Source organism: Strix uralensis, chromosome 31 (genome assembly GCF_047716275.1).
Source record: "Strix uralensis isolate ZFMK-TIS-50842 chromosome 31, bStrUra1, whole genome shotgun sequence".
NCBI lineage: Eukaryota > Metazoa > Chordata > Aves > Strigiformes > Strigidae > Strix > Strix uralensis.
In genome coordinates, this window is record NC_134002.1 from 2471970 (window position 1) to 2496871 (window position 24902).

Below are 24902 nucleotides of genomic sequence, written 5' to 3' on the forward strand. Positions count from 1 at the left end.
GTTTGCTTCTACTGTCCCCTTCATGCACCTTTTCCCTTTCAGGCTGTTGACATCCATCTTTCTTTCCTACCTAGCTCTCACCCCAGCATTTCCACACTCACTGGCTGTTCCTTGAAACACAAAGCCACAGGCTGATCCAGACTCCCTCTGGGTGACCTCTTACACCACAATGCCACCCTTTGATTGAGATTCCTTTTTCCTCAACTCCAATCTGAACCTTCCAAGCTGCACTTTGTTGAGGTTTCCTTCTCTTCCCACTATCAAGAAAAGGTCCATTATCTCGGAAACTCTCCTTCAAGCAGGTGCAAGCAACTGCTGTAGTGCCCTGAGCCTCCACTTCACCAGGCTAAAGCAGCCCAGGTCCTTCAGCCTCTCCACAAAGGCCCCAAACCCCATCCTGACAGATCTCCTTTGGAGCTTCTCCATTTCCTCTCCATTCCTCCAGAACAGGGAGCCTCTCCCCCAGTCACACCAGTCTAGAGGTGGCCTCACCAGTGCTGAGTCAAGGGGGATGATAACGCCCTGGTTTGGTTCGCCATGCTCCTCCTAATGCAGCCCTGTAGGCAGTTGTCCTTGTTCATGGTGACCGTACACCACTGACTCATATGCAATCCCTCTTAATGCCCAGTCCCTTCATCTCCTGAGGGTCAGTCCCAAGCTGTTCAGGTCCCAGCCTGCCCTCATATATGGGGGTATTTTGTCCCCAGTGAAGGGCTGGCATCTTCTCCTTGTAAAACTTCATGAGGCTTTTATTGCCAAATCCCAGAGTTTCTCAAGGTCCCCCGGGGGTGAAGCTCTCTTTTACCAGCGGCTAATGTGTGTGCACAGGTGTGGTGCCTCTGATGAGATAATAGTATCAGGAATTACAGTCACTGCAGATAACAGAAGGAGGTTCTGGTTTAATGGAACTGCTGACCAAGCTAGGAATCCCCATGGAGAAAACCTCAGAAACACCAAATGCAGGTACAAAGGAAGCCAAATTAGGGCCAGGGAGGATTTCTGGCTGATATCCAGGAAGGTATGGGAAGGCTGTTGTTATGTCTCCCCAAAGCCTTGTCCTCTCCTGGCTTCACACCTTTGAAGCAAAGGTGGACAACGGCATCCTGGGCTGCCTTAGGAGGAGTGTAGCCAACCAGACAAGGGAGTTCTCATCCCCCTTGACTCAGCACTGCCAGCAGGTTGGTGGAGGTGATCCTTCCTCTCTGCTCAGCACTGCTACAATTTGTCTTACGTCCCTCAGGGTTTTCTACCCCAGCACCACACTCGCACTGCTGTCAAAGCCGCCCTCCACATCTTCCACCAGTTCAGCCTTGTCTTCTTGTGAAAAACTTATCCAGGAGAGAATTCCCCCATGTTGGGTCAGGGATTGCCTTCTACCTTCCCTTCAACCAAGGCCTTGTAGCAGAGGTCCATGGGCTTCAAAGTCCCCAGGGATTACCAGGGCCTAAAATTGCGGTGCTTCCTCTTGCTATCTAAAGCAGATCTCATCCTTTTCCTAACCTTCATCACACGGTTCAGTGATCCTGACCAGAAGACCATTGTACATCGAGGAGTTAGAAATCCACATAACAGGAAATCTGAGTAGACCCAGGGCTGTGCTCTGCTGTGCTCCATGTACAGTTTGGCCTTCAGGCTGTCTTGTGCCGAGCAGATCCCTGGATTGCAGAATAAACTGGATTGCAAGAGAGAAGTCTACAGGAAGCTCCCACAGGCAGCAGAGCCAACTACAGGTCCTTACCTTTATCTAAAACTGCCACAAGAAATTCCTGTGTGAACAGCCTCTGCTGGGGGCAGTAGAAATGATGATTTGGGGTTTTTTTCTTTGTGAGAAAATACTGAAAGTGATCACAGGAGCAAAGTGGGATAACTCTTCTACAGACGGGATCTGCAAGACTCGCTGCACCAGCTGACCAGTTAAAAGTAACCCCACTGTGACCTTCCAAGCCACATGCCTGCTGCTGGCCTATCAGAGATCCTGGCAAATGTGAGCCTAAAAGCACAGAATCACAGAATCATCTGAGTTGGAAAAGACCTTGAAGATCCTCCAATCCAATCATTAACCTCACACTGACCGTTCCCAACTCCACCAGATCCCTCAGCGCTGGGTCAACCTGACTCTTCAACCCCTCCAGGGATGGGGACTCCCCCCCTGCCCTGGGCAGCCCATTCCAACGCCCAACAGCCCCTTCTGCAAAGAAATCCTTCCTAAGAGCCAGTCTGACCCTGCCCTGGCGCAGCTTGAGGCCATTCCCTCTTGTCCTGGCGCTGGTTCCTTGGCTCAAGAGACTCCTCCCCCCTCTCTGCACCCTCCTTTCAGGGAGTTGTAGAGGGCCAGGATGTCTCCCCTCAGCCTCCTCTTCTCCAGACTAAACCTCCCCAGTTCCCTCAGCCACTCCCCACCAGACCTGTGGTCCAGATCCTGCACCAGCTCCGTTGCCCTTCTCTGGACACGCTCGAGTCATTCAATATCTTTTTTGTAGTGAGGGGCCCAAAACTAAACCCAGTCATCAAGGGGCGGCCTCACCAATGCCGAGTACATACCCCAGCCATGACTCCAGGGTCTGACCTATCAGCTACTTCACAAAGGTGATCTCACAGGCCCTTTCTCAGCCATGTTCTGCTGTTGTCCAATCAGCTCCAGAGACAGCAGTGACCTCACAGCCACCTTCACAGCCTTGTGCCTCTGTCTGCCCCATGAGATCCTGAGGCACAGCTGACCTCAGCAGAGCGTCCCCACCCATCTCCTCCTTGTTGCCTGGGAGGTCATTATCTGCATGTAACCTCCCACTCCTCCTCCAACACCAAGGGATGGGTCTGGCACTTCATGATCCCTGCCCCACCCCCAATGGCCTAACAGCCTAAATTAGGGTTAGGAAAGATGTTGAAGGTGAGGGGATTAAAAGACAAGAAAGAAGAGCTTTGGAGGTTAGGCCTTCAGGTTAAAGTTTAAGGAATAAATCTCACCTTTCAGGGTTAAGTATTAGGCAAAGAATTATGGGGAGGGTTTCGTGCTCTGCCAAGGGTGTCTGTTTAGTGTTTAGGTATGGGCTGGCTTTGTGGGTTAGGGCTTTGTTGATGACTGGGCTAAGGGCTAGGTTTAAGGCTGGCATTTTGATGCTAGGGGTATGGGCTAGGGATTAGGGGGAGCGATAGGGTAAGGGTAAGAGTAAGGAGGTGTGAGTTTGCACTTTAGTTTAGAGGTAAAGATTCAGGTTAGGGCATAGAGTAGTGGACTCTTGTCAGGGTGAAGGGTGTCATTTAGGGGTAGGATTAGAATTTAAGGTTAGTGGTTGGGAAAAGGGTAAGGCCCTAACATGGAAGTTTTCACAGTAAGGGTTGCAGTGGCATCAAAATTACCGGAGCACGTTTTTCCCCTTCAAAATCTTTCATCTCTGTTGGACAAACCCCTCTTCCCTCCCCCAAATCTCTCATCTCTCTTGTCCCAGATTTCCCTGACGTCCCCAAATCTTTCACCTTGATGAGAGCAGCTTTGTAACGGCTTTCAAGCCCTCCAAGTGCCTGTCTCCCCACTGCTGGCCAGGCAGAAGTGACCTCGCAGCAAACATCCAATGGGACACAACGTGCTGCTGTGCTGGAGAGGCCCCTGCTCAGCCACCCCAGCAGTGCTGGAGGCAGATGATGCCCTCCACCACCCCTCAGGTACTCTGCCCAAGTTGGCCCAAGTGCTGGTCACTGAGGGATGTCGCTAGTGACTGGTTGCCGGGAAGACTCCTTACCACTGATGACATCTGGGTCTGATCACCCAGCTAAACTCCCACCCACCTCATCGTCCACTTCTTCAGTCCAGGTATCACCAATATGGGTATAAGGAGACCATGGGAGGCCATGTCTAAAGCCTTGTTAAAGTCCAGGTACACAACATTGCCTACTTTCCCCTCCCATACATGTTCAGCAATCTTCTTTTCCTTCAAGTGCCTGGAGTTGGCTGCAGGAGGACTTTCCCCAGCACCTTCCCAGGGACTGAGGTGAAGGTGGCCAGCCTGTAATTCTCACAAACTCTTTTCTTGCACTTCTTAGGCGAGGTTTGGTATTTGCCTTTTCTGAGTACCATGGAACTTCCCTGATTGCTCTGGCTTTTCTGAGATGTTTGAGAGAGGAGGTCTCACAGTAATACCAGCCAGCTCCCCCCCACCTTCTGCCCTTTCCCACTCCCAAAGCCTTCTAAATATCGCACACTTCCAGAGGAATACCCACAAAACAGCACACACTTGCCCTGGTCCTCTGGGCCTGTTCATAAGAGAACCAGAAAGGATTGCTTCTACAGGCCCACAACTCTGATGGGGTCTCCGTGCAGCTCATAGCTTTCCTGAGAATTTTTCTCAGTGCCCTGCTTTGTCCCCACAAAATTTCTGGTCCACAGGCTGTAGATGAGGATATTGAGCAGTGGCTTGAGGACGGTGTAGAAAAAGGGTTTGTCAGACTATGTCTGCAGGGATATTCTGGGCCTCACACAGGCAAGGATGAGGATGCCATAGAAACAGTGACACTAGTGAGGTGAGAGGAGCAGCTGGAGAAGACCTTCTGTCTGCCCACGTTGGATGGCAGAGCTGCCCCAGACTGGCAGCTCTGATGCACAGACAGGATGCCCATGTGAACAGGAAGGGCAGACTGGATCTAAGAAGAAGGTGACGGAAGCAAACACCACAAATGTCACGGTTTCACTTTAGGAGAGCTCCACTGAAATCACAGAAGAGGTGGCCCACTCCACTGGGGCCACAGAACTCGATCTGTGACAAAAATGAAGTGATTGCTGTAGATGACATAAATACCCCTAGCTAAGGTACAGCTGCCGTCTCAGGACAGACCTTCCAGTTTGGGAATCTTGCAGAGAGAAGCGGGTGGCACACAGCCCAGTACTGATCTTTGTACATGGCCACCAGTGGGAAACACTCAGCACATGCAAAACGTGCCCAAAATAGCACTAACACTGCTGTGAGCAGAGGTGATTCCAGTGAGGAAGGACATTTGTTTCTTTGTTAGTTGCTTAAATAAATCGGAAAGAAGTTGAGAGAGGTGAAAGACAAAGGTATGTGCAGTGCAGGAGTCATAGTGCCTCTCTGATCTGCTGCTGCCACCCCCAGAGGCTGGGACACACCTCAGCCCTGCAGTGGTCTCCCTGCTCTGTACCTGTCTGAGATGCCCCAAGGCACAAAGAATGGACACAGGGACCTCGGTCCAAGGAAGTACATCCCAGTGCTGCATTCAGGTGTTCTCTCAGGGGCCGTTGCTCAAAACGTGAATTGATCTCATGACACTGTCGGTCCCACAGGCCTTCATGGCACCCCCAGGAATAACTGATGGCATCTGTGCTCACTCGGGTTCATCTCACCATGCTGACATCTCCTCTCTACAATGCAAACATGGGCTTCTGACCTAGTCCTTTGATGTCCCCCCGTGGAGGCACAAAGAACCTCTCCAAGTGAGGGTGAGAGGCCAGTGGTGGTTGTGAGGTGTTAGTCTGTTATGATTGCCCTGGGACAGCTTCCCTGGGGGGTCCAGCCAACACGGGCATAGCCCACCCCTGCTCTGCTGGTCCTTCAGGGCTCTCGCAGGGGGCCTGGTTGTGCAAGGACACTGCTGCGTGCCCCCACCCTGCACACTCACACCGTTCAGCTGCTCACTGGTGTTTTCATCTGCAGGCCACTTTCCTGGGTACCTTCTTGAGAGCAGCTTTGGAGCAAGACCTACGCCTTCAGGCAGTGCCCTGAGAAGATCACCTTGCTTTAGGGAAATGCTGTTGTGGAGGCCGGCTCTGTCACAGAAGTGCCCATTGCCTGTCCCTGCCTGTGGTAACAGAACTCCCACGCAGCAGGACTGTGACCAAGATGCCAGAGCCCTCAGACCTTACACCAATGAAAGGGCAGAGAAGAAGAGAGTGGAAATGGAGAGCGAGCAGATCAGGAAAGACCAAGCACTGGTTCTCCCTGGCAGTGTTGATGTGCTGGGACAATTTTCCCCTCCACCTCTGCACACAGGCACTGCCATTGTAGCTCCAGAGAAGGTCTCATAGGAAGGATCTCAGGGAAGTCACTGCAACGTTCTTTCTTTGTTTAAACACACGAAGAGCAGAGCTCCTTATTTAAAAAGACTTAGGGTAACATAAAATTTGGATAAACACATAATTAAAAATGCCACAAATAATGAAATTTCAGTATGGAAAACATTATACAAAGTAAAACAAAGCAAATAAACCCCAAATCCACAATCAAAATCAACAAAAACAACAAAAAATAGGGGTTTCGGCTGTAAGGAGTTACATTATGAGTGATTCCCAGAAGATGCCAAGCAGATTATTTATTTTGAAAATCATCCAGACATCAGTTTTCTCAGGGCATCCTTGAGCTCCTGGTTCCTCATGCTGTAGATGAGAGGGTTCACTGCTGGAGGCACCACTGAGTACAGAACTGCCATCACCAGATCCATGGATGGGGAAGACACAGAGGGTGGTTTCAGGTAGGCAAACATGCCAGTGCTGATAAAGAGGGAGACCACGGCCAGGTGAGGGAGACACGTGGAAAAGGCTTTGTGCCGTCCCTGCTCAGAGGGGATCCTCAGCACAGCCCTCAAGATCTGCACATATGACACCACAATGAAAACAAAACAAACAGAAGAAAAAAATACAGTGACAACAAGAAGGCCAGCTTCCCTAAGGTAGTCTAAATCTGAACAGGAGAGCTTGAGGATTTGGGGAATTTCACAGAAGAACTGGTCCAAAGCATTGCCTTGGCAGAGTGGTAGTGAAAATGTGTTGGCCGTGTGCAGCACAGCATTGAGCAACCCAGTGCCCCAGGCAGCTGCTGCCATGTGGACACAAGCTCTGCTGCCCAGGAGGGTCCCGTAGTGCAGAGGTTTGCAGATGGCAACGTAGCGGTCGTAGGACATGATGGTGAGAAGATAAAACTCTGCTGTAGCAAACAAAAAGAAAAAAAAGACCTGTGCAGCACATCCCAAGAAGGAGATGTCTCTGTTGTCCCAGAGGGAATTGTCCATGGCTTTGGGGAGAGTGGTGGAGATGGAGCCCAGGTCGAGGAGGGAGAGGTTGAGGAGGAAGAAGTACATGGGGGTGTGCAGGTGGTGGTCACAGGCGATGGCGGTGATGATGAGGCCGTTGCCCAGGAGGGCAGCCAGGGAGATGCCCAGGAAGAGCCAGAAGTGCAAGAGCTGCAGCTCCCGTGTGTCTGCAAATGCCAGGAGGAGAAATTCAGTTATGAAGCTTCTATTGGACATTTGCTTCCTCTGGGCATGGGGCCTGTCCAGGGAAGAAAAGAGAGTGAAGGGTTAGGACTGAATTTATTATGCAATGCTTGCTCCATTTCTGACAGAACCATCACCCGCCCAATCTCCATCCATCCTCAAAGACCTTCATGCAGCTCCCGGGCTGGAGGTCTGGTGTTTGCTGGCTGAGGGGGCAGTGGGGAGCAAGGGATTCTGCTGTGGGCTCTGCAGGAGTCAGTCCTGCTGTGCCCCAACAGGCAGAGAGGAACCCGCAGTCATCGCTGGTTAACTCCACTCCGGAAATCCAAGAGATTTCAGCCTTGTCCCTCCCAGGGCCCCCGGCTGCAGAGCAGAGCTGTGGGGCTTTGCTCTTCTGGCTTTGGCTCCTGTTGCCCTGTCCTACCTGAGGAGTGCGTTCTGAAGGCAGACAGCCTGGACATTGCTGCTGCGCTACAAGTGCTCCATGGAGAGTGCGGGGGTGCAAACGGGCAGAGCCTTAGTGCAGAGTGAGGAGAGCCAGGCTGTCCATCAGACTTGCTCTCAGCTGCCCTGGGCTTGCACCTCTGGAATCTGCAGGAGGCTCACACCCAGCTGTTGCCTTGACAGGAAATTGGATGCTGCTGAGAGCAGAGGAATCCAGTTGAAAGCTTCCCTCTGCAGTAAAGATCTCTAAGCTTTTTGTTTCCTTGCAGAGTGGGTGCCTGGGAAAAAGAGCCGGCTTTATCTCCAGCCCATGGTCAGCATTGCCCAGAGACCCAGAGGCTCGAAGGGGGCTTGGGCACCTTGCTGCCATGGACACATCTGCATGGCAGGACCTGCAGGGCCAGTTGCTGAGCTGCAGCTGAAAGCCCCATCCCCAGAGAGCCTGAAAACAGGAGCAGCAGCAGCAGCAGGGGCAGGTGGAGAACCAAGGAGCAATGCTCCAATGCTTCTGCCAAGGGAGGCCAGGCCAGAGAGGGACAGATGGGCACTGGGGAGAGTCTCCTCTGCTGCAGCTCTGGCTGCACAGGAGGCAGCTCCTGCCCTGGACCATGGGGCCTGGAGGGCAGAGGGTCTGCTGGGTAGGGGAGAAGACCAGGGGGGCTTGTTAGGTAAAAAGCACTTTCACTGAAGGGTAATAGGGAGGTGCCGAAATACCACCTCCCCCCCAGATTGTGCTGTCAGCCTGTTTCATTCCCTGCCAATGCCTCTGGTGCCTGGAGCTGTCCCTGTCTGGAGCTGTTTCTCTTTCCCCTTATCTCCTCCCTGTCAGTGCTCACAGCCCCCATCGCACCTGCTGTGTGCTCAGCTCTGCCCTGCAGACCCCTCCTGGCAGCAGGGCCCTGCCCAGAGGCATCTCTGTATGTACGGTTATAAGGAGCAGGTGAGGAAAAACACTGACAAGATGACTGAGCTTTCTGTAGGCAAATAAATGCTGGAAGGAACTTTATCAAGTTCCTGAAATACCTACTGCTCTGTCAGGGTAACGCTGTAGGAGTGTCCTTGTGTTGTCCAAACCTGACAGCTGCATTACGATACCCCACAACCACAGCAGGAAACTGAAAGCACAGACTTCAGAAAGCACCTTTCCTTCCAGGTAGCCCCTGCCTTCATGTGCTTCTTGAAATGCTGCCTCTGCCAAAATCCTGGGGGTGATGTGGAGCTGTGAGCAGCCCTGACCCACACAGCACCCTTTCCACAGCAGAAGGACCCTGCCGTGCCGGGGGTCTCTCCTTCCCCACACAGCTTCTCCCCACAGCGCCGTGGGCAGCTCCCCGGGCAGGCTGAGTGCTGACCCTGGCAGGCGGCAGAGTCCCTGCCCCAGCACACAGCCCCTGGGCTGCATGGACCCTGCTCTCAAGGACAGCCCTGGGCACCCCTGGCTGCACCCGCGCCTGCACACCCCTGCAGCCGTCCCCGGGAGAAGGCAGCCGCCATGGCCTGTCCCTCTGACAGTGCAGCAGGGAAGCCCTGCTCTGGAGCACGTCCTCCTCCTCCACACACCAGGGACATTCCTGGCGGCTGTGCCGGCTTCACCACATCCCTCCACCACCTGCAGCTGCATTGCCCTGCACCCACAGACTTACTGTGTCAAGGGCTGCGAAGATTTCTCCTCCAGTGAGCTCTCAGCATCCTGCCACTGCCGTCTGCCTTTCCCCTCTCTGTGCCCGGCTCCTCTGCCCTCGGTGCCTGCAGGCAGTGCCCTCAGCCCTGCTGCGCTTTGCAGAGGAGCTGCTCCTGGGCAGAGCTGTCTCTCTGCAGTGCTGACCACTTGCCCTGAGCTCCCTCTGTCCCAGGAACCCGGCCCAGCTCCACAGCACAGGACCAGCCCAAGGCATTTTAATGACCCCTCAGGTGGGTTTGGTACTGAGTCCATGAGCCTCAGACAGTGATAGGACGATGAAGGTGCCTGTCAATAAGTCACTCTCAGATGCAGACTACAAAGTTACTTGGCATTTTAGTGGGTCCCTGTGAGGACCATTACTGACAAAGCCTCTCCAGGGCCTTGTTAGATCAGAAAGCTCCAGGCAGAGATGACAGGGAAACAAAGGCCATGGAACAAATTCTGAGTGAAAATGGGTGTGTTACATTAAGCAAAAGGGCCAAGGCCTGACCCCAACCTCTACGAAGTCAGTCAAACACTGCTGAGGGCTCTTCCTGTGGCAGTGTGATGTGGGGATGGGCAATGCCAAGGGCAGGACAATCGTCCAACACCTCCCAGGCTCTTATGTGGGGAAGGGGAGGCCCTGAGACCCAGTGCTGGAAGGGGAAGGTGCTTCCTCATCGGCATCAGTGGCAGAGACAACAGCCAGAGCCAAGGGCAGAAAGAGCTCATCTCTGCTGGGGGATTTTCAGACTTTCCTCATCCCTCTATCGTCTCCACCACAGGCTGTCCACACCTGCACCTCTTTCTCTGCAAGCTGGAGATGTCCACCCTACTACCACACCTTGCTCTCACCTGCGCATCTCCCTTCCTTTACTGAGATCTCTCCATCCTTCCTGGCTGCTCCTTGAAACACAAAGCCTGCGGCTCTTCCAGTCTCCCCCTGGGTGACTTGTTACAGCACAGCACTGTCCTTCGAGTGACATTTCTCTGTGTCCAGTCTGGGCCTCCCCAGCCGCACTTTGTGTAATTATTTTTTCTCATGCTGTATCTTACTACTAAGAAAAGCTCCATCCTCCCTGAAATCCCCCCAGTCACTCTCAGGCTACTCCTATAGTGCCTGGATCCTCCACACCGCTGGGGCAAAGAACTCCAGGACCCTCAGCCACCCCACACAGCTCATGGGCACTAGGTCCTGAACCCCACCTTGGCAGACCTTCACTCAACACTCACCAGGTCCTCCCTACTTCTCCACAATGGGGAGCCACACCCTGGGACTCACCCATGTGAGTGGGGCCACACCAGTGCTGAGTGGAGGGGGATGGTAACTCAGGGTGTCTGGGTGGCCCATGCTCCTCGGAATGCAGCCCCGTAGGCAGCTGCCCTTGTTCATCGTGTTCATCCTCTCCTTGCTCGTAGGGCATCCCTCGTAGTGCCCAGGGCATTCTCCTCAGAGTCACTGCTCAGCCGATCAGGTCCCAGCCTGTCCTGATGTATGGGACTATTCACCCCTCCCCCAATGCCAGTGTAGGACGGGCCTCTTCACAAAGAAAAACTGGTCAAATATGTATCAGTCTGGGATGAGAAAGTATAGCTGAGGCTCATGAGAGAAGAGAACAAAGCAAAGAGCAGGACTTAAGGAAAGTAGACCTTGGCCTGCTGAGGAACCTGCTTGGAAGAATCCCATGGGAAACGACACTGAAGAGAAGTGGTGAGAGGTGTTTGATGGTCAAGGATCTCCTCTTACAGCTCCAGAAATGTATACCCAGACATGGAGGAAGTCAAGCAATATGGAAAGAGGCTGGTATGGATGAAGATGAAGCATGAAGAGGCAGCACAGAGAAGGTGGAAGCTGGCTGCCTTCCAGCCTCAGTGGTTCTGTGACACTGTGCTGGAGAGACATTGGTGTATCTGTGTATGTTTTTCTCTGTGTGTGGCAGTACTGGAGGAATGAGGGGATCCCAGGACCAGCTCCTGGTTAGAAGGAGAATCTAAGATCAGCTCCTGGAGAGATCACTACTCGACACGTGTCTATAGAGGCGGATGTTTCCCACTCCCACAGCCCAGCATACAAACAGCCCAAACCTCGTTTCTCCTTTCTCCACTGACAGTGGTTGTGCTTGGCCTACAGACCTCCTGAGGTCCCTTCCAGGATGGGTGATGGTGCATTTCCTTCCACCACAGCTCTTCCCTTGGTGACAGGGAGAGCACTTACATTCCCCATGACCATGGAAGGGAGCAGACATAATTTTGGAGCAAACAACTGTTGCTTTTTGTCCCAAAGGGCTGCTCGGCAGGGAACCTCTGATGCAGGTTTCATCACATCTGAGCTTAACCTTTGGTTTTCTATTTCCTTCTGTTACCTCCCAAGTTCTTCTCTTTGATCATCCTCACACATTCCTCTACAAACAGCCCAACTCTGCTCTTTCCCCACTGCCCCTGGCTTTGCTGGCTTCCTGCCCTCCTAGAGTGTTTCTAAGAGGGTTGTTGTGTTGATTCCTCCCTTGGTCAGTACAAAACCAGCAACTCCTTTTATTAGCTGTAGGGTCCTGCAGTTTCTTATACTGTGATCTGGTGTTGATGCCTCACCACAATCAGGGTGAGCCACCTGCACACAAACATGAACACCTCACAAGATGGAGCTTCAGTCCAGGAGGCCTTTGAGATACTCCAGGATTCAGCCAACAGAAACTTCTAAAGTTTTAGAAGGAGAAGTGGCCAGTCCTGCATTGGGGGGAAGAATAACCTCTATCGATCCCCAGGTGTAAGAAATCAGGAAAGGAAGGCAAGAGACCAGCATGGCTGAGTGGAGACCTGCTGGTCAAAGTAAAGGGCAAGAAGGAAATGCACAGGCAGTGGCAGCAGGGACAGGTACCCTGGGATGAGTAGAGGGACACTGCTGGGTTGTGTAGGGATGGGGTCAGGAAGGTCAAGACACAGCTGGAGCTGAACTTGTCAAAGGATGCAAAGAATAAGAAGGGCTTCTGCAGGTACATCAGCCTGAAAAGGAAGGTAAAAGAAAGTGTACCCTCGTGATGAACAGGACTGGGAAACTAGCAACAATGGACGAGGAGAAGGCTGAGGTACTGTACCGGGTCTGGCTGAGCCAGAATTGGTTTTCCCCTGTAGCAGCCCTCATGGTGCTGTGTTTTATGTTGGGAGCTGGCAGGGTGTTGATAGCACCCTGTTGGTGTGGCTACTGCTGAGTGGTGCTTACACAGCACCAAGGCTCTTTCCAACATTTCCCCCCCCCACAGTGGGACGGGGTGGGCAAGATCTTGTGAGGGGACACAACCAGGACAGCTGACCCGAACTGACCAAAGGGATATTCCAGACCATATGACGTCTGCTCAGTATAAAGCTGGGAGAAAGGAGGAAGGGGGTGGGGTCACCCTTGGTCCTCTGAGGCAATCACTACGCGTATTGGAGCCCTGCTTCCTGAGAAGGCCCGACATCGCCTGTTCATGGGAAGTAGAGAATAAATCTGTTTTCTTTTTTTTGCTTCCGCACACGGATCTTTGCTTCGCTTTGCTTATATTAAAACTGCTTTTGTTTTACCCACAAGGGTTGGGTTTTTTTTTTCCCTATCTTATTTTCTTTCTCCTCTTTGCCCTGTTGGGAAAAAAAGGGGAAGGGGGGGGGGGAAGTGATAGAGCGACTTGGTGGGTACCTGGCATTTAGCCAAGGTCAAACCACCACAGTGTTTTTGGGCGCCCAACGTGGGGCTCGAACCCACAACCCTGGGATTAAAAGTCCCATGCTCTACCAACTGAGCTAGCTGGGCCCTGGCTGCAGGTTTGCCTGGGCCTTCGGCCACAGAGCTCGCCCAAGCCGTCGGCCGCGCCAGGCCCAGCCGTTCCGCCGCTCCCCGTCGAGAGCCCCTCCACTGTCTTACTGATGACACCTTGGGTCTCCAGTTGACGGATCAGTTCTTGGATTGGAGCCAGAGAGTCTCGGTTCGTGCGATACTGCCGTCAGTGCACGGTCCTCGTAGCAATTGGCACCTGTTGTTCTTCAACTCGCAACAGTCCTACAACAAAAGGATCTTCCAAGAGGCCAGGCAGATTAGACAACAGTTTGACCTTCTCTGTGTTCACACTGGCCACACCAAAAGCCCATCGGTATCCTTTTGGCTCTTTGAAATACCCCCTCTTGAGGTAGTCAATGCCCAAGATACAAGGGGCTTCTGGGCCAGTTACAATGGGATGTTTTTCCCACTTATCCCCGGTCAAGCTAACCTTGGCCTCCAGTACTGACAGTTCTTGACATCCCCCTGTCACTCCTGAGATCCAGATAGGTTCTGCCCCTCTATAACCTGATGGCATTAATGTACACTGTGCCCCGGTATGGATTAAAGCCTGGTACTTCTGTGGATTTGATGTGTCAGCCCATCGAATCCACACTGTCCAATACACCCGATCATCCCTTTCCTCCTCCTGGCTGGAGGCAGGGGCCCTCTATACCTGTTCATATTCAAGTGCATCTTGGAAGGTTCAGACTGCATTTGAAGAAGAAGCTATCTCACTCAAATTGTAGCATTGTGGTGCAAGAGATCACCCCAAAAGAGTCAGGATCAGCCCATGGCTTTGTCTTTCAAGGAACAGCCAGTGAGGGTGGAGAGACATCAGTGAAGGTGTGGAAATGCTGAGGTAGGAGCTAGGTGGGAAAGCAAGATGGGTGTCTGCAGCCTGGAGGGAAAGAGGTGCAGGCATGGGACAGTGTAGGACAGCCTGCAGTCGAGATGGCCAAGGGCTCTGGCAAGGCTAAAAGGCCCAACAGGACCAAGTTCTTTCTCCCCTTGGCTATGGCAGTTGCCTCTGCCACTGAGGCCTAACAGGAAAAACTTTATTTTGAGGCTGAAGACTTAATTTCTTCTTCACCATTGCTTGGGGAAGCTGGGAGGTGTTGTGCAGTTTTCCTACACTTGGCATTGCTCACCCTCACACCCCACTGCCCCCAGGAAGAGCCCTGAGCCACACATGAGGGGCAGCATCTCCTTCCCAGGGCCTGAGGGTCAGGGCTTGGCCTTTCTGCTTCATAAAACAAACCAAGGGGTTTCTCAGCATTACAGCCACCTGCAGGGTGCCTTTGCCTACCTGCAATCACAGCCTCCAATTATCTGCTCTAACGAGTCCCTGGAGAGGCTTTGTCAGTAGTGGCCCTCAGTGGGGCCAATCAGTGCTTCAAGGTACTTTGAGCTTTGCTGCTGACTTTGACTTCTTGAGTACTTTGCTCAGTCTCCTCTCAGTATCTGAGGTTCATGGACTCAGGGCCAAATACACCATGGGGCTCATTAAAATAAAGAAAACCCTAACGAGCTATTTCTCTTCCTTTAGTTTTCTTCAAGGCTTCAGGACTTGTACAGCTCATTGGAGTCATTTCACAGTGTAGTTAAGCAGGAAGATTTCAAAGAGGATCTAGTAAAAATTATTTTTTATTTTAACGGTTATTTTTATTGACTTTTCAGATTAGAGAAGAGGTGATAGAAGCCTTCTGCAATTGATATTGATGCAGAGGGTCTCCTCAGGAGCTCTGCACAGGTAGCAGAAGCAGCCCCTTGAGGTCTGGCACTGTCTGGACAACCTTGCTCCTCACCTCCCCAGCCTCACCATTTCTGTCATTGGCCAGCTGGGATTTACATCCCTTTTCCTTACATCCGACTTCTCCACTGCAGTCTGCAGCGGGAGGTTACAGCTCCATTGCACCATCTCCCACCTGCTCTCCTGAGAGGACTGGTTGCACACAGACACAGAATTTTTCCTATTTGCAAGCAAAAAACAAGGAAACATGATCAAGTTTTATAAACAATAAATCACACTCCTCAACCATATACTAAGTACACGATATCTCTAATGAGGTCGTCTTTCAACAAAGGATAATCTTGGGGGATAGCATTTTAGCTACATAGGTACAAAAAGGTAGATATAAACATAATGAAAGATTTGGTTAAAGAGACAATTAGACTATTGAGAGACAGGCAAGGTTTGAGTCCCTGAAGCTCAAAGCAGCAGCACAGGTGAGAGGTGTCTGAATGAACAAAGAGTAATGGAAGGATAAAACTGGAGTTCTGGGCCCCACAATTTAAGAAGGGTGTTAAAGTCCTTGAATGAATCCAGAGGGAGTCAAAAAAAACACTGAAAGGTCTGGAAGGAATGTCCTGTGAGGAGCAGTTGAGGACTTGGTGTTTGTCTAGTTTGGAGAAAAGGATGTTTAGGGGTGACCTCATGGCTCTCTGCAGCTTCCTGAGGAGGGGATGTGGAGATGGAGGTGCTGAGCTCTTGTCATGGTATCCAGTGACAGCACGTGTGGGAATGGTTCAAAGCTGCATCAGGGGAGGTACAAACTTGGCATCAGGAAACATTTCTTTACCAAGAGGGCAGTGGAACACTGGAACAGGCTTCCTAGAGAGGTGGTCGACACCCCAAGCCTGTCAGTGTTTAAGAGGCATTTGGACAATGCCCTTAATAACAGGATTTATCATCAGACCTGAAGTGGTCAGGTATTTGGAGTAGATGGTCATTGTAGGTCCCTTCCAACTATTCTATTCTATTCTATTCTATTCTATTCTATTCTATTCTATTCTATTCTATTCTATTCTATTCTATTCTATTCTATTCTATTCTATTCTATTCTATTCTATTCTATTCTATTCTATTCTATTCTATTCTATTCTATTCTATTCTATTCTATTCTATATTCCTGTACAAGGTGGATCCCTCCAGCAGCTGGGCTCGGACACTCACTCTCCTCAGCAGCTGCCCCTGGATACCAGCCTCCCCAGTTGCAGGCACCTGGACATACAAGCCCTCGAGGCCGCAGCCCCATTCCAGATGCTGGTACAGACCACCCCAGTCACACACAGACTCTTAAGTTCACTCACTCCAGTCTCTCAGTTGCTGGCACTAATGACATATGGGCTGTCTGACCCCCTGCTCCTGCTCCAGTTGCTGCACTCACACCCCCATGCTCACACGTTCACGCAGAAGAGAGATTCCCTCACACAGAAAAGAGTTAGAAATTAAGTTTAATGAGAAGACAGGACAGACTGCCCTCGGCGGGGTCCTCCCCTAAACATCTCATAATAAGCCCTCTGCAATCCAAAAATGCTCTTCCCCTGCATCCCATCATGTGTCCCACACCCCTAGGCAACAATCCCCTCAGTCCAAATGCTGACCCAGAGCTGCTCTCAGTGGCTCATCCTGACGGGTTTCACCCCTGGACAAGGGGGCTGGTGGCTCTCCCAGGGCAGCCCTGGAAGGAGCTGGGACAAGACGTTCATTCCTCAGGAGCCTGTAAATTGGGATCCCACCTGCCCCTGTGCCTCGGGGCTCTTCTCGGTTTGTGGAGATGGGCTCCTGATGAGCTGGTGGCTCTGCTGTGATGGGCCTGGGAGCAGCTGGGGCAGGGTGTTAACTGAGTTACTCCTCCTGCCATTGTTGGTGCCGCCTTTGTGTGTGCAGATGAGCTTCTTCTCACTTCACCTGACACAGTCCAACAAGAACAGAAATCTCCTGAGGCATCTGTATTTGGAGGTGACACACCTGTGCACTGGTGTTATTTAACAGATGAGAGCAGATCACTGGAATTGCTGTCCAGAAATGCACCGTGATTAGGGGAAAAGCTGTAGTGTCGCACGGGCAATGGCTTTGTTCAGGGCCAGGATCACCGTCTTGTTTCTAAGTCTGTGGATGAGCGGATTTAAGAATGGGTACAGGGCAGTGTTCAGCAAAGCTACAGATCTGTTTCTCTCCAAGGAAACATCTTCTGAAGGACGCACGTAGAGAGCAATGCAGCTCCCATATGCAATGGCCAAGGTGGTGAGATGGGAAGAACACGTAGGAAAAGCTTTTTTCCTCGCAGAGGCTGCTGGAAGGTGTAGAATACAGAAAAGGATGCGCATGTAAAATGCCAGAGTTAAACATAAGGCAGCCAGTCGGCCAACTGATATTAAACCAGAGTCTGTTTTCCACAGCAGGCTGCTGTCAGAGCAGGACAACTTGAATAAGGGGCAGTTGTCACAAAGGAAATGGTGGATCTTGTTGGAGCCACAGCAAGTCAGCTGGTAGAGGAGGAGCAGACAGTAACTCGAGAGTGTGATGCCCATGACCCAGCAGCAGCAACCAGGTGGATGCAGAGCTAAGGCTTCATGATGGCGGCGTAACGCAAAGGCTGTCAGAGAGCAACACAGCGGTCAAAGGACATGACAGCAAGGAGAACCGACTCTGTACAGCCCAGGGCAAAATAGAAATAGGATTGGGCAAAGCACCTCCTTTGCTGCTGCTGAAACTGTTCCATGATGTTTCCAGGAATAGAGGGGAGGCTGACAGGCTGCTAGTTCCCAGGGTCCTCCTTTCTACCTTTCTAAAAAATGGGTGCAATAGTTCTCTTTTTCCAGGCACCAGAGATTTCCCCTGATTGCCAAAACTTTCCAAATATCCTGTAGAGTGGCTTGGCAACTACATCAGCCAATTCCCTCAGGACTCTGGGATGGAGCTCATCATGTCCCACAAACTTATGTATGTTCAGTTCCTCAGGTGGTCCCGAATCTGACGGGGAGGGACTTTTCTCCCCCAGTCCCTGCCTTGTGGTCCATCCACTCGAGAGGTGTGGGAAGAGACGCTGCCAGAGAAGACTTAGAAAATAATGTTGTTGAGTACCTCAGACTTCTCCTTCTCCACTGTTACTAGTTTGCCAGTTTTGCTCATCAGGAGGATGCAGTTTTTTTGATCTTCCTTTTCAGGCTGATGTACCTGTAGAAGCCCTTCTTCTTATTCTTTGCATCCTTTGACAAGTTCAGCTCCAGCTGTATCTTGACCTTCCTGACCCCATCCCTACACAACCCAGCAGTGTCCCTCTACTCATCCCAGGGTACCTGTCCCTGCTGCCACTGCCTGTGCATTTCCTTCTTGCCCTTTACTTTGACCAGCAGGTCTCCCCTCAGCCATTCCGGTCTCTTGCCTTCCTTTCATGATTACTTGTGCCTGGGGATCAATAGAGGTTATTCTTCCCCCCAGTGAAGGACTGGCCACTTCTCCTTCTAAAACTTAACCTTTCTGTTGGCCAAAACCCAGACCTTCTCAAAGGCCTCCTGGACTGAAGCTCCATTTTTCTGGCTGTCAATGTTTGTGTGCAGGTGGCTCACCCTGATTGTGGTGAGCCATCAACACAAGATCACAGGATAAGAAACTGCAGGACACCACAGATAATAAAAGGAGTTGCTGGTTTTGTACTGACCAAGGCAGGAATCAACACAACAACCCTCTTAGAAACACTCTAGGAGGGCAGGAAGCCAGCAAAGCCAGGGGCAGTGGGGAAAGAGCAGAGTTGGGCTGTTTGTAGAGGAATGTGTGAGGGTGATCAAAGAGAAGAACATGGGAGGGAAAAGAAGGAAAAAGAAAAGCAAAGGTTAAGCTCAGACATGATGAATCCTGCATCAGAGGTTCCCTGCCGAGCAGCCCTGTGCCAGTGACTTCAGGGGGACAAAAAGCCACATCTGATCACTCCAAACTTATGTCTGCTCCCTTCCATGGTCATGGGGAACGTGAGCGCTCTCCCAATCATCATCAAGTGAAGAGCTGTGGTGGAAGGAAATGCACCATCACTCATCCTAGATGGGACCTCAGGAGGTCTGTAGGCCAAGCACAACCACTGTCAGTGGAGAAAGGAGAAACGAGGTTTGGGCTGTTTGTATGCTGGGCTGTGGGAGTGGGAAACATCGACCTCTATAGACACATGTCCAGTAGTGATCTCTCCAGGAGCTGATCTTAGGCTCTGCACCTGTCCAAGAGCTGGTCCTGGGATCAGCACACACCCACCAATGTCTCTCTCCAGCACAGTCACAGAACCACTGAGGCTGGAAGGCAGCCAGCTTCCACCTTCTCTGTGTTGCCTCTTTATGCTTCATTTTTGTCAGGACCTTCATTCTCATCCAAAGTAGACGATTGCCATGTTGCTTGACTTCCTGCATCTATGGATGGACTCTTCTCTTCAGTGTCTTATGCCCTGGGATTCTTCCAAGCAGGTTCCTCAGCAGGCCAGAGCCTGCTCTCCTGAAGTCTTGTTCTTGGCCTTGAACCCTTCTCTCAGGAGGATTAACTCTACTTTCTCACCCTTGACTGTTACATCCCTGACCAGCTCTTCCTTTTTTCTAAGTATCATTTCCTGCAGGACACCTTCCCTCAGTGACTCCTCAGTGACGGTTTTCTGGAAGATGTTGTCAATAACCTCCAAAAACCTCCTGGATGACTTTCAGTTTTCTACATTGCCCCTTCAGCAAATATTGGGATAGTTTAGGTCTGCCATGAGGACCAGGGCTCATTCCTGTTGAATGAAGCTTCTTCATCTGCTTCCTCTTCCTCATCAGGGGGTCCACAGCAGACATCCACCCACCACAGTGTTGTTGCTGTAAAGCTGGTATGAGAAAACCCTCTAAAACTCAATGTGAGTTTCAGAAATCAGCACTCTTTATTTCAGCACAGAGTGCACAGGGGAGAGCTCCTCCTGAAGTGTGGGCGACAATTGTCTCCAAAACAAAAACTTATATAGTAGCCAATCATCCGTATTCAACATTATTCTGAGAAATTGTTAACATATTCAACACTTTTCCTGGAACTCATTAATATATGTAAATGTCCTTCTCACATGCGCACTTAAGTTCTTAGGTGGTCTTCAGGGGCCCTCTGGTGGTCTCCGATAGTCATCACGGTGCTCGCTGGTTGACCCTTTTCCTTGCACATGCTCTATTTCTACTTGGCTAATTCCCATCTTCTTGCTTAACTCGTACCAGTTCTGTCCAGAACAATTCTTTCTTCTCGCAGGTCACCTGAGCCAGGACCTGCCACTAAGATTTATTTTTCTCTTCTCTTTTAAACCTCCAAGTTAATCTATTACAAGTATTTCATAATTTAAATTTTCCACTAACCACTACATATAGAAGATTATGGAATTACCATTTTTACTTTAACAACTTTTTATGAAGAGCTTTTATTTTACTGTATTGATCAGTGATTTGATTTTATATAAATATATATATCAATATCTATCTTCATTTCTGTCATTAATCACTTTTATTCATTTGATTTCTTGATCTCTAAATCAGGATAGTGAAGGTAAGGGGATTTCAAGCAGCACTGTTGGTGCATAACAAGTTTCCTTAGTTACATAAGACCTAAACAAATATTATAACCAACACATATGGTTCCTAAAGCTCATCTAGTTTCTACGATTGAGTTTCACATCACACAACCTTCTAACACTCTATCTCTACTACATTTAAATCTAGTGCTTTTTATAACAGTCTTGCCCATGAACTTTCAGCTCTCAGCTGACTCATCCTCCATCCCCAGGCAGAGCTCCACACGTTCCTGCTGCTCTCTTCCAAAAAGGGCAACTTCCTGTCCAGGTCCAGCCCCATGGCCTTATCAGTACCAGACCCCCAGGACCTCACAGTTTCTCCAGCAGAGGGGATTTTCATCACCCTGCAATGCCTTATGCTGTTCTCTTGTGAGGAAGACTTCAGGATGTTCTATTAAAAGCTTAGGTAGCGCAAGCACTTTCTATATACTAAATTCTGTTAATCTCCCAAAACACCTGTGTTTAGTCAATTAATTTTCCTTTGTTCAGTCTGTGTCTATGTGATTAGCTTGACTGGGTTTTAAACCAGTTTTGGGTTGGGACTATACAAGAAGCAGACTAAGAACACTTTTCAGGCCTGTGGAGCAGCATTCTGGTTACATTGGTAATATTACAAGATCGCTAAGTCCTGAACACATATCACTAGGCCTTAAAATCTATTTCAGATATACCAGAGGTTATATTTAAAATTCTTCTACAATGGTGACACTCAAAGGGTTGCGGTCAATGGCTCAATGTCCAAGTGGTGAGCAGTGATGAGTGGCGTCCTCAGGGGTTGGGGTTGGGACTGGCACTGTTTAACATCTTTGTTGGCGACATGGACAGCGGGATCGAGTGCACCCTCAGCAAGTCTGACAATGACACCAAGCTGTGTGGTGTCATCGACACGCTGGAGGGAAGGGATGTTCCATCCAGAGGGACCTGGACAGGCTGGAGAGGTGAGCCTGTGCAAACCTCATGGAGTTCAACAAGGGCAAGTGCAAGGTCCTGCACATGGATTGGGGTAATCTTAAGCACAAATAGAGACTGGGCAAAGAGTGGTTTGAGAGCCCTGTGCAGAAGGACTTAGGGGTGTTGGCGGATGGAAAACTGACTGTGAGCCAGCAACGTGCGCTTGCAGCCCAGAAAGCCAACTGTGCCCTGGGCTGCATCAAGAGAAGTGTGGCCAGGAGGTCGAGGGAGGGGATTCTGCCAATCTGCTCCACTCTGGTGAGACCCCACCTCGTGCACTGTGTCCAGCTCTGGGGCCCCCAATGTCAGAAGGACATGGACCTCCTCGAACAGGTCCAGAAGAGGCCACAAGGATAATCAGGGGGCTGGAGCACCTCTCTATTGAGGACAGGCTGAGAGATTTGGGGTTGTTCATCCCAGAGAAGAGAAGGCTCCAGGGAGACCTTCTAGCGGCCTTCCAGTACTTAAAGGAGGCCTGCAGAAAAGATGGGGAGGGACTCTTTATCAGGCATTGTAGGGATGGGATGAGGGGTAAGGGTTTTAAATGGAAAGCTCGTGGATTTAGATTAGATATAAGGAAGAAATTCTGTGAAGGTGGAGAGACACTGGAACACGTTGCCCGGTAAAGTTGTGGATGCCCCCTCCCTGGAAGTTCTCCAGGCAACCAGTTCCAGTGTCTCAGCACCCTCATCGTAAAACATTTCTTCCTTATAACAAACCTAAATCTACCCTCTTTCATTTTAAAAATGTTGCCCCTTGTCCTGTCATTACAGGTGCTGGTAGAAAGTCTCACTCTGTCTTTCCTGGCCTACGACCACTACGTTTTCATCTGCAAACATCTTGGAGAGTGCCCAGACATCTCCCAAGATGGCATTTGGAGGTCTCAAACAGATAAGCAGTGTGCAGAGCCTGAACGCCCTGGGGTCACTGGTGTGGAGACTCCGGACAGAATAGGAGTAACCTGAGAGTGCTTGAAGAGAGGTTTCAGAGATGGTGGAGTTTTTCTCTGTGTGTACAGTCTTCTCTTCCCCAGCTGCACTTTCTGGCATTATTTCTTTCTTACACTAATTTCCACTATGAAGAAAAGGTATTCATTCCAAGGCCAGTGTTGCGGTTTAACAGATCACCCAGAAGGAGTCTGGATCAGTGCAAGGCTTTTGGAAGATTTCAAAAACCAAAACCCAACACTTCAAGAAAGAACCAGGGAGAACGGTGCGATATCAGTAAAGGAAGGAAGATGTTCAGGTGAGAGCAAGGTGAGACAGCTGGGTGGATGACTACAGCCTGCAGGGGCACAGGTGATGCAACACAATAGGACAGCCAGTGGTGGAGATGACAGAGGGTTGTGGAAAAGCTGAAAATCCCAAATAGAGTCAAAATCCTCCTGATTTGGACACGGCTGGTGTTTCTGCCACTGATGCCTATGAGGAGGCACAGTCCCCTGGAGCACTGGGGCCTCATTGCCCCCTTGTCCCTACTCAGGAGCCTGGCAGGTGCACATCTCCATCACCCACTGCCCCAGGAAGAGCCCTGAGCAATGGGTGAGGGACAGGATCTCCCTTCGCAGGGGCTGGGAGTCACAGCTTGGCCCTTTGGTTAATGGGGTCAGGGCTTGGCCCTTTGGCTTCATGAAACACATGCAGGTTTCCTCAGCATCAGAGCCACCTTTGCTTTCCTTTTCCCTACCTGCCATCACTGCCTGCACATTTCTGCTCTAAGTGCAGCCTGGGGAGTCTTTGTCAACAGTGTCCCTCAGTGGGACCCATTAAAGCCACAAGAAACTTTGCAGTTTGAATCTAAATTGACTTCCTCAGAGGTTTCTTCAGCAGCTTCTGAGTGTCTGAGGTTCATATATTCAGCACCAAACCCACCTGAGGGGTCATTAAAATGCCTTGGGCTGGTCCTCTGCTGCGGAGCTGGGCCGGGCTCCTGGGATGGAGGGAGCTCAGGGCGAGTGGTCAGCGCTGCAGAGAGACAGCTCTGCCCAGGAGCAGCTCCTCTGCAAAGCGCAGCAGGGCTGAGGGCACTGCCTGCAGGCACCGAGGGCAGAGGAGCCGGGCACAGAGAGGGGAAAGGCAGACGGCAGTGGCAGGATGCTGAGAGCTCACTGGAGGAGAAATCTTCGCAGCCCTTGACACAGTAAGTCTGTGGGTGCAGGGCAATGCAGCTGCAGGTGGTGGAGGGATGTGGTGAAGCCGGCACAGCCACCAGGAATGTCCCTGGTGTCTGGAGGAGGAGGACGTGCTCCAGAGCAGGGCTTCCCTGCTGCACTGTCAGAGGGACAGGCCACCTTCTCCCGGGGATGGCTGCAGGGGTGTGCAGGCATGGGTGCAGCCAGGGGTGCCCAGGGCTGTCCTTGAGAGCAGGGTCCCTGCAGCCCAGGGGCTGTGTGCTGGGGCAGGGACTCTGCCGCCTGCCAGGGTCAGCACTCAGCCTGCCCGGGGAGCTGCCCACGGCGCTGTGGGGAGAAGCTGTGTGGGGAAGGAGAGACCCCCAGCAGGGCAGGGTCCTTCTGCTGTGGAGAGGGTGCTGTGTGGGTCAGAGCTACTCACAGCTCCATATCATCCCCCAGGACACTGGCAGAGGTAACGTTTCAAAAGTATGGTCAAGATAGTGACTACATTAAAGATCAAGACTTTTTCAGGGTCTTTGTGCTCAGTTGGTTTCTAAAGAAAATGGAACACCACTGCCAGGTTCGAATACATCATTGAGACTCCTGACCCATTTCACTGAGGGATCAGCACATCTGCCAGAAGCCTTATAAAGTGCCTTCACCCACACCTCTACCTACAGACAGCACCAGCACCACCTTTGCTTGCAATGTCAGTGCTTATCTGATCTAGTCCTTAGGACCTGCTGACAGGGAGATGCCCCTGGGCAGGGCCCTGCTGCCAGGAGGGGTCTGCAGGGCAGAGTTCAGCACACAGCGGGTGGGATGGGACCTGTGAGCACTAACAGGGAGGAGTCTTGGAGACAAATAACTCCCTGCTGGGAGAACTCCAAGTAGCATTGCCAGGCCATCACTATCTGCTCATGGAGAGAGGGTTTTGAAATAATGGACTTTGAAACTCAACACTTCCAAGCTCACGGAAGTCTATTTTCTTCTTTGAGTACATTGTTAGTGAGATCATCCTCCAGCAGAGAGAGGTGTAATAAGCACAGGACAGCTGCGTGATGACCAACAGGTCACTTGAGGGCAGACCAGCTATCCTCACTCTGCACAAGGTGACAGGGAGCGTTTTGTCCCTCAGGGCTCCCCCACATTCAGGCTGAGAGCACTGTGAAAGACATTGTTTTCTGCCTGTTCAAAGAAAGAGCCCACACTCAGAAGCATAAACCTGAGCTCATAAAAGGGAGTTGAATGCAGATCCCGGAAAGAAAGAGAAGTAATTTTGAGGAGATATTTTGACAAATATCATAGGATTGAGACAGAGAAATCTGCCCTCACTTGTCAACGTCTTCCTTTCTTTCAACAGGCCCGCATGCTGAGAGTGAACAA

The 24902-nt window shown here is 51.0% G+C and overlaps 1 protein-coding gene and 1 non-coding gene across 2 annotated transcripts; both read right to left on the minus strand.

The window, feature by feature from the left end:
- Window positions 1-6327: 6327 nt before the first annotated feature.
- Window positions 6328-7248, minus strand: LOC141936118 (olfactory receptor 14A16-like). The gene has a single exon (XM_074852844.1). The coding sequence runs from the start codon at window positions 7246-7248 to the stop codon at window positions 6328-6330; it is 921 nt and encodes a 306-aa protein (XP_074708945.1).
- Window positions 7249-13030: 5782 nt separating this feature from the next.
- TRNAK-UUU (transfer RNA lysine (anticodon UUU)) lies at window positions 13031-13103 on the minus strand. The gene has a single exon. It is a non-coding gene; the product is annotated as a tRNA-Lys (tRNA).
- Window positions 13104-24902: the final 11799 nt, after the last annotated feature.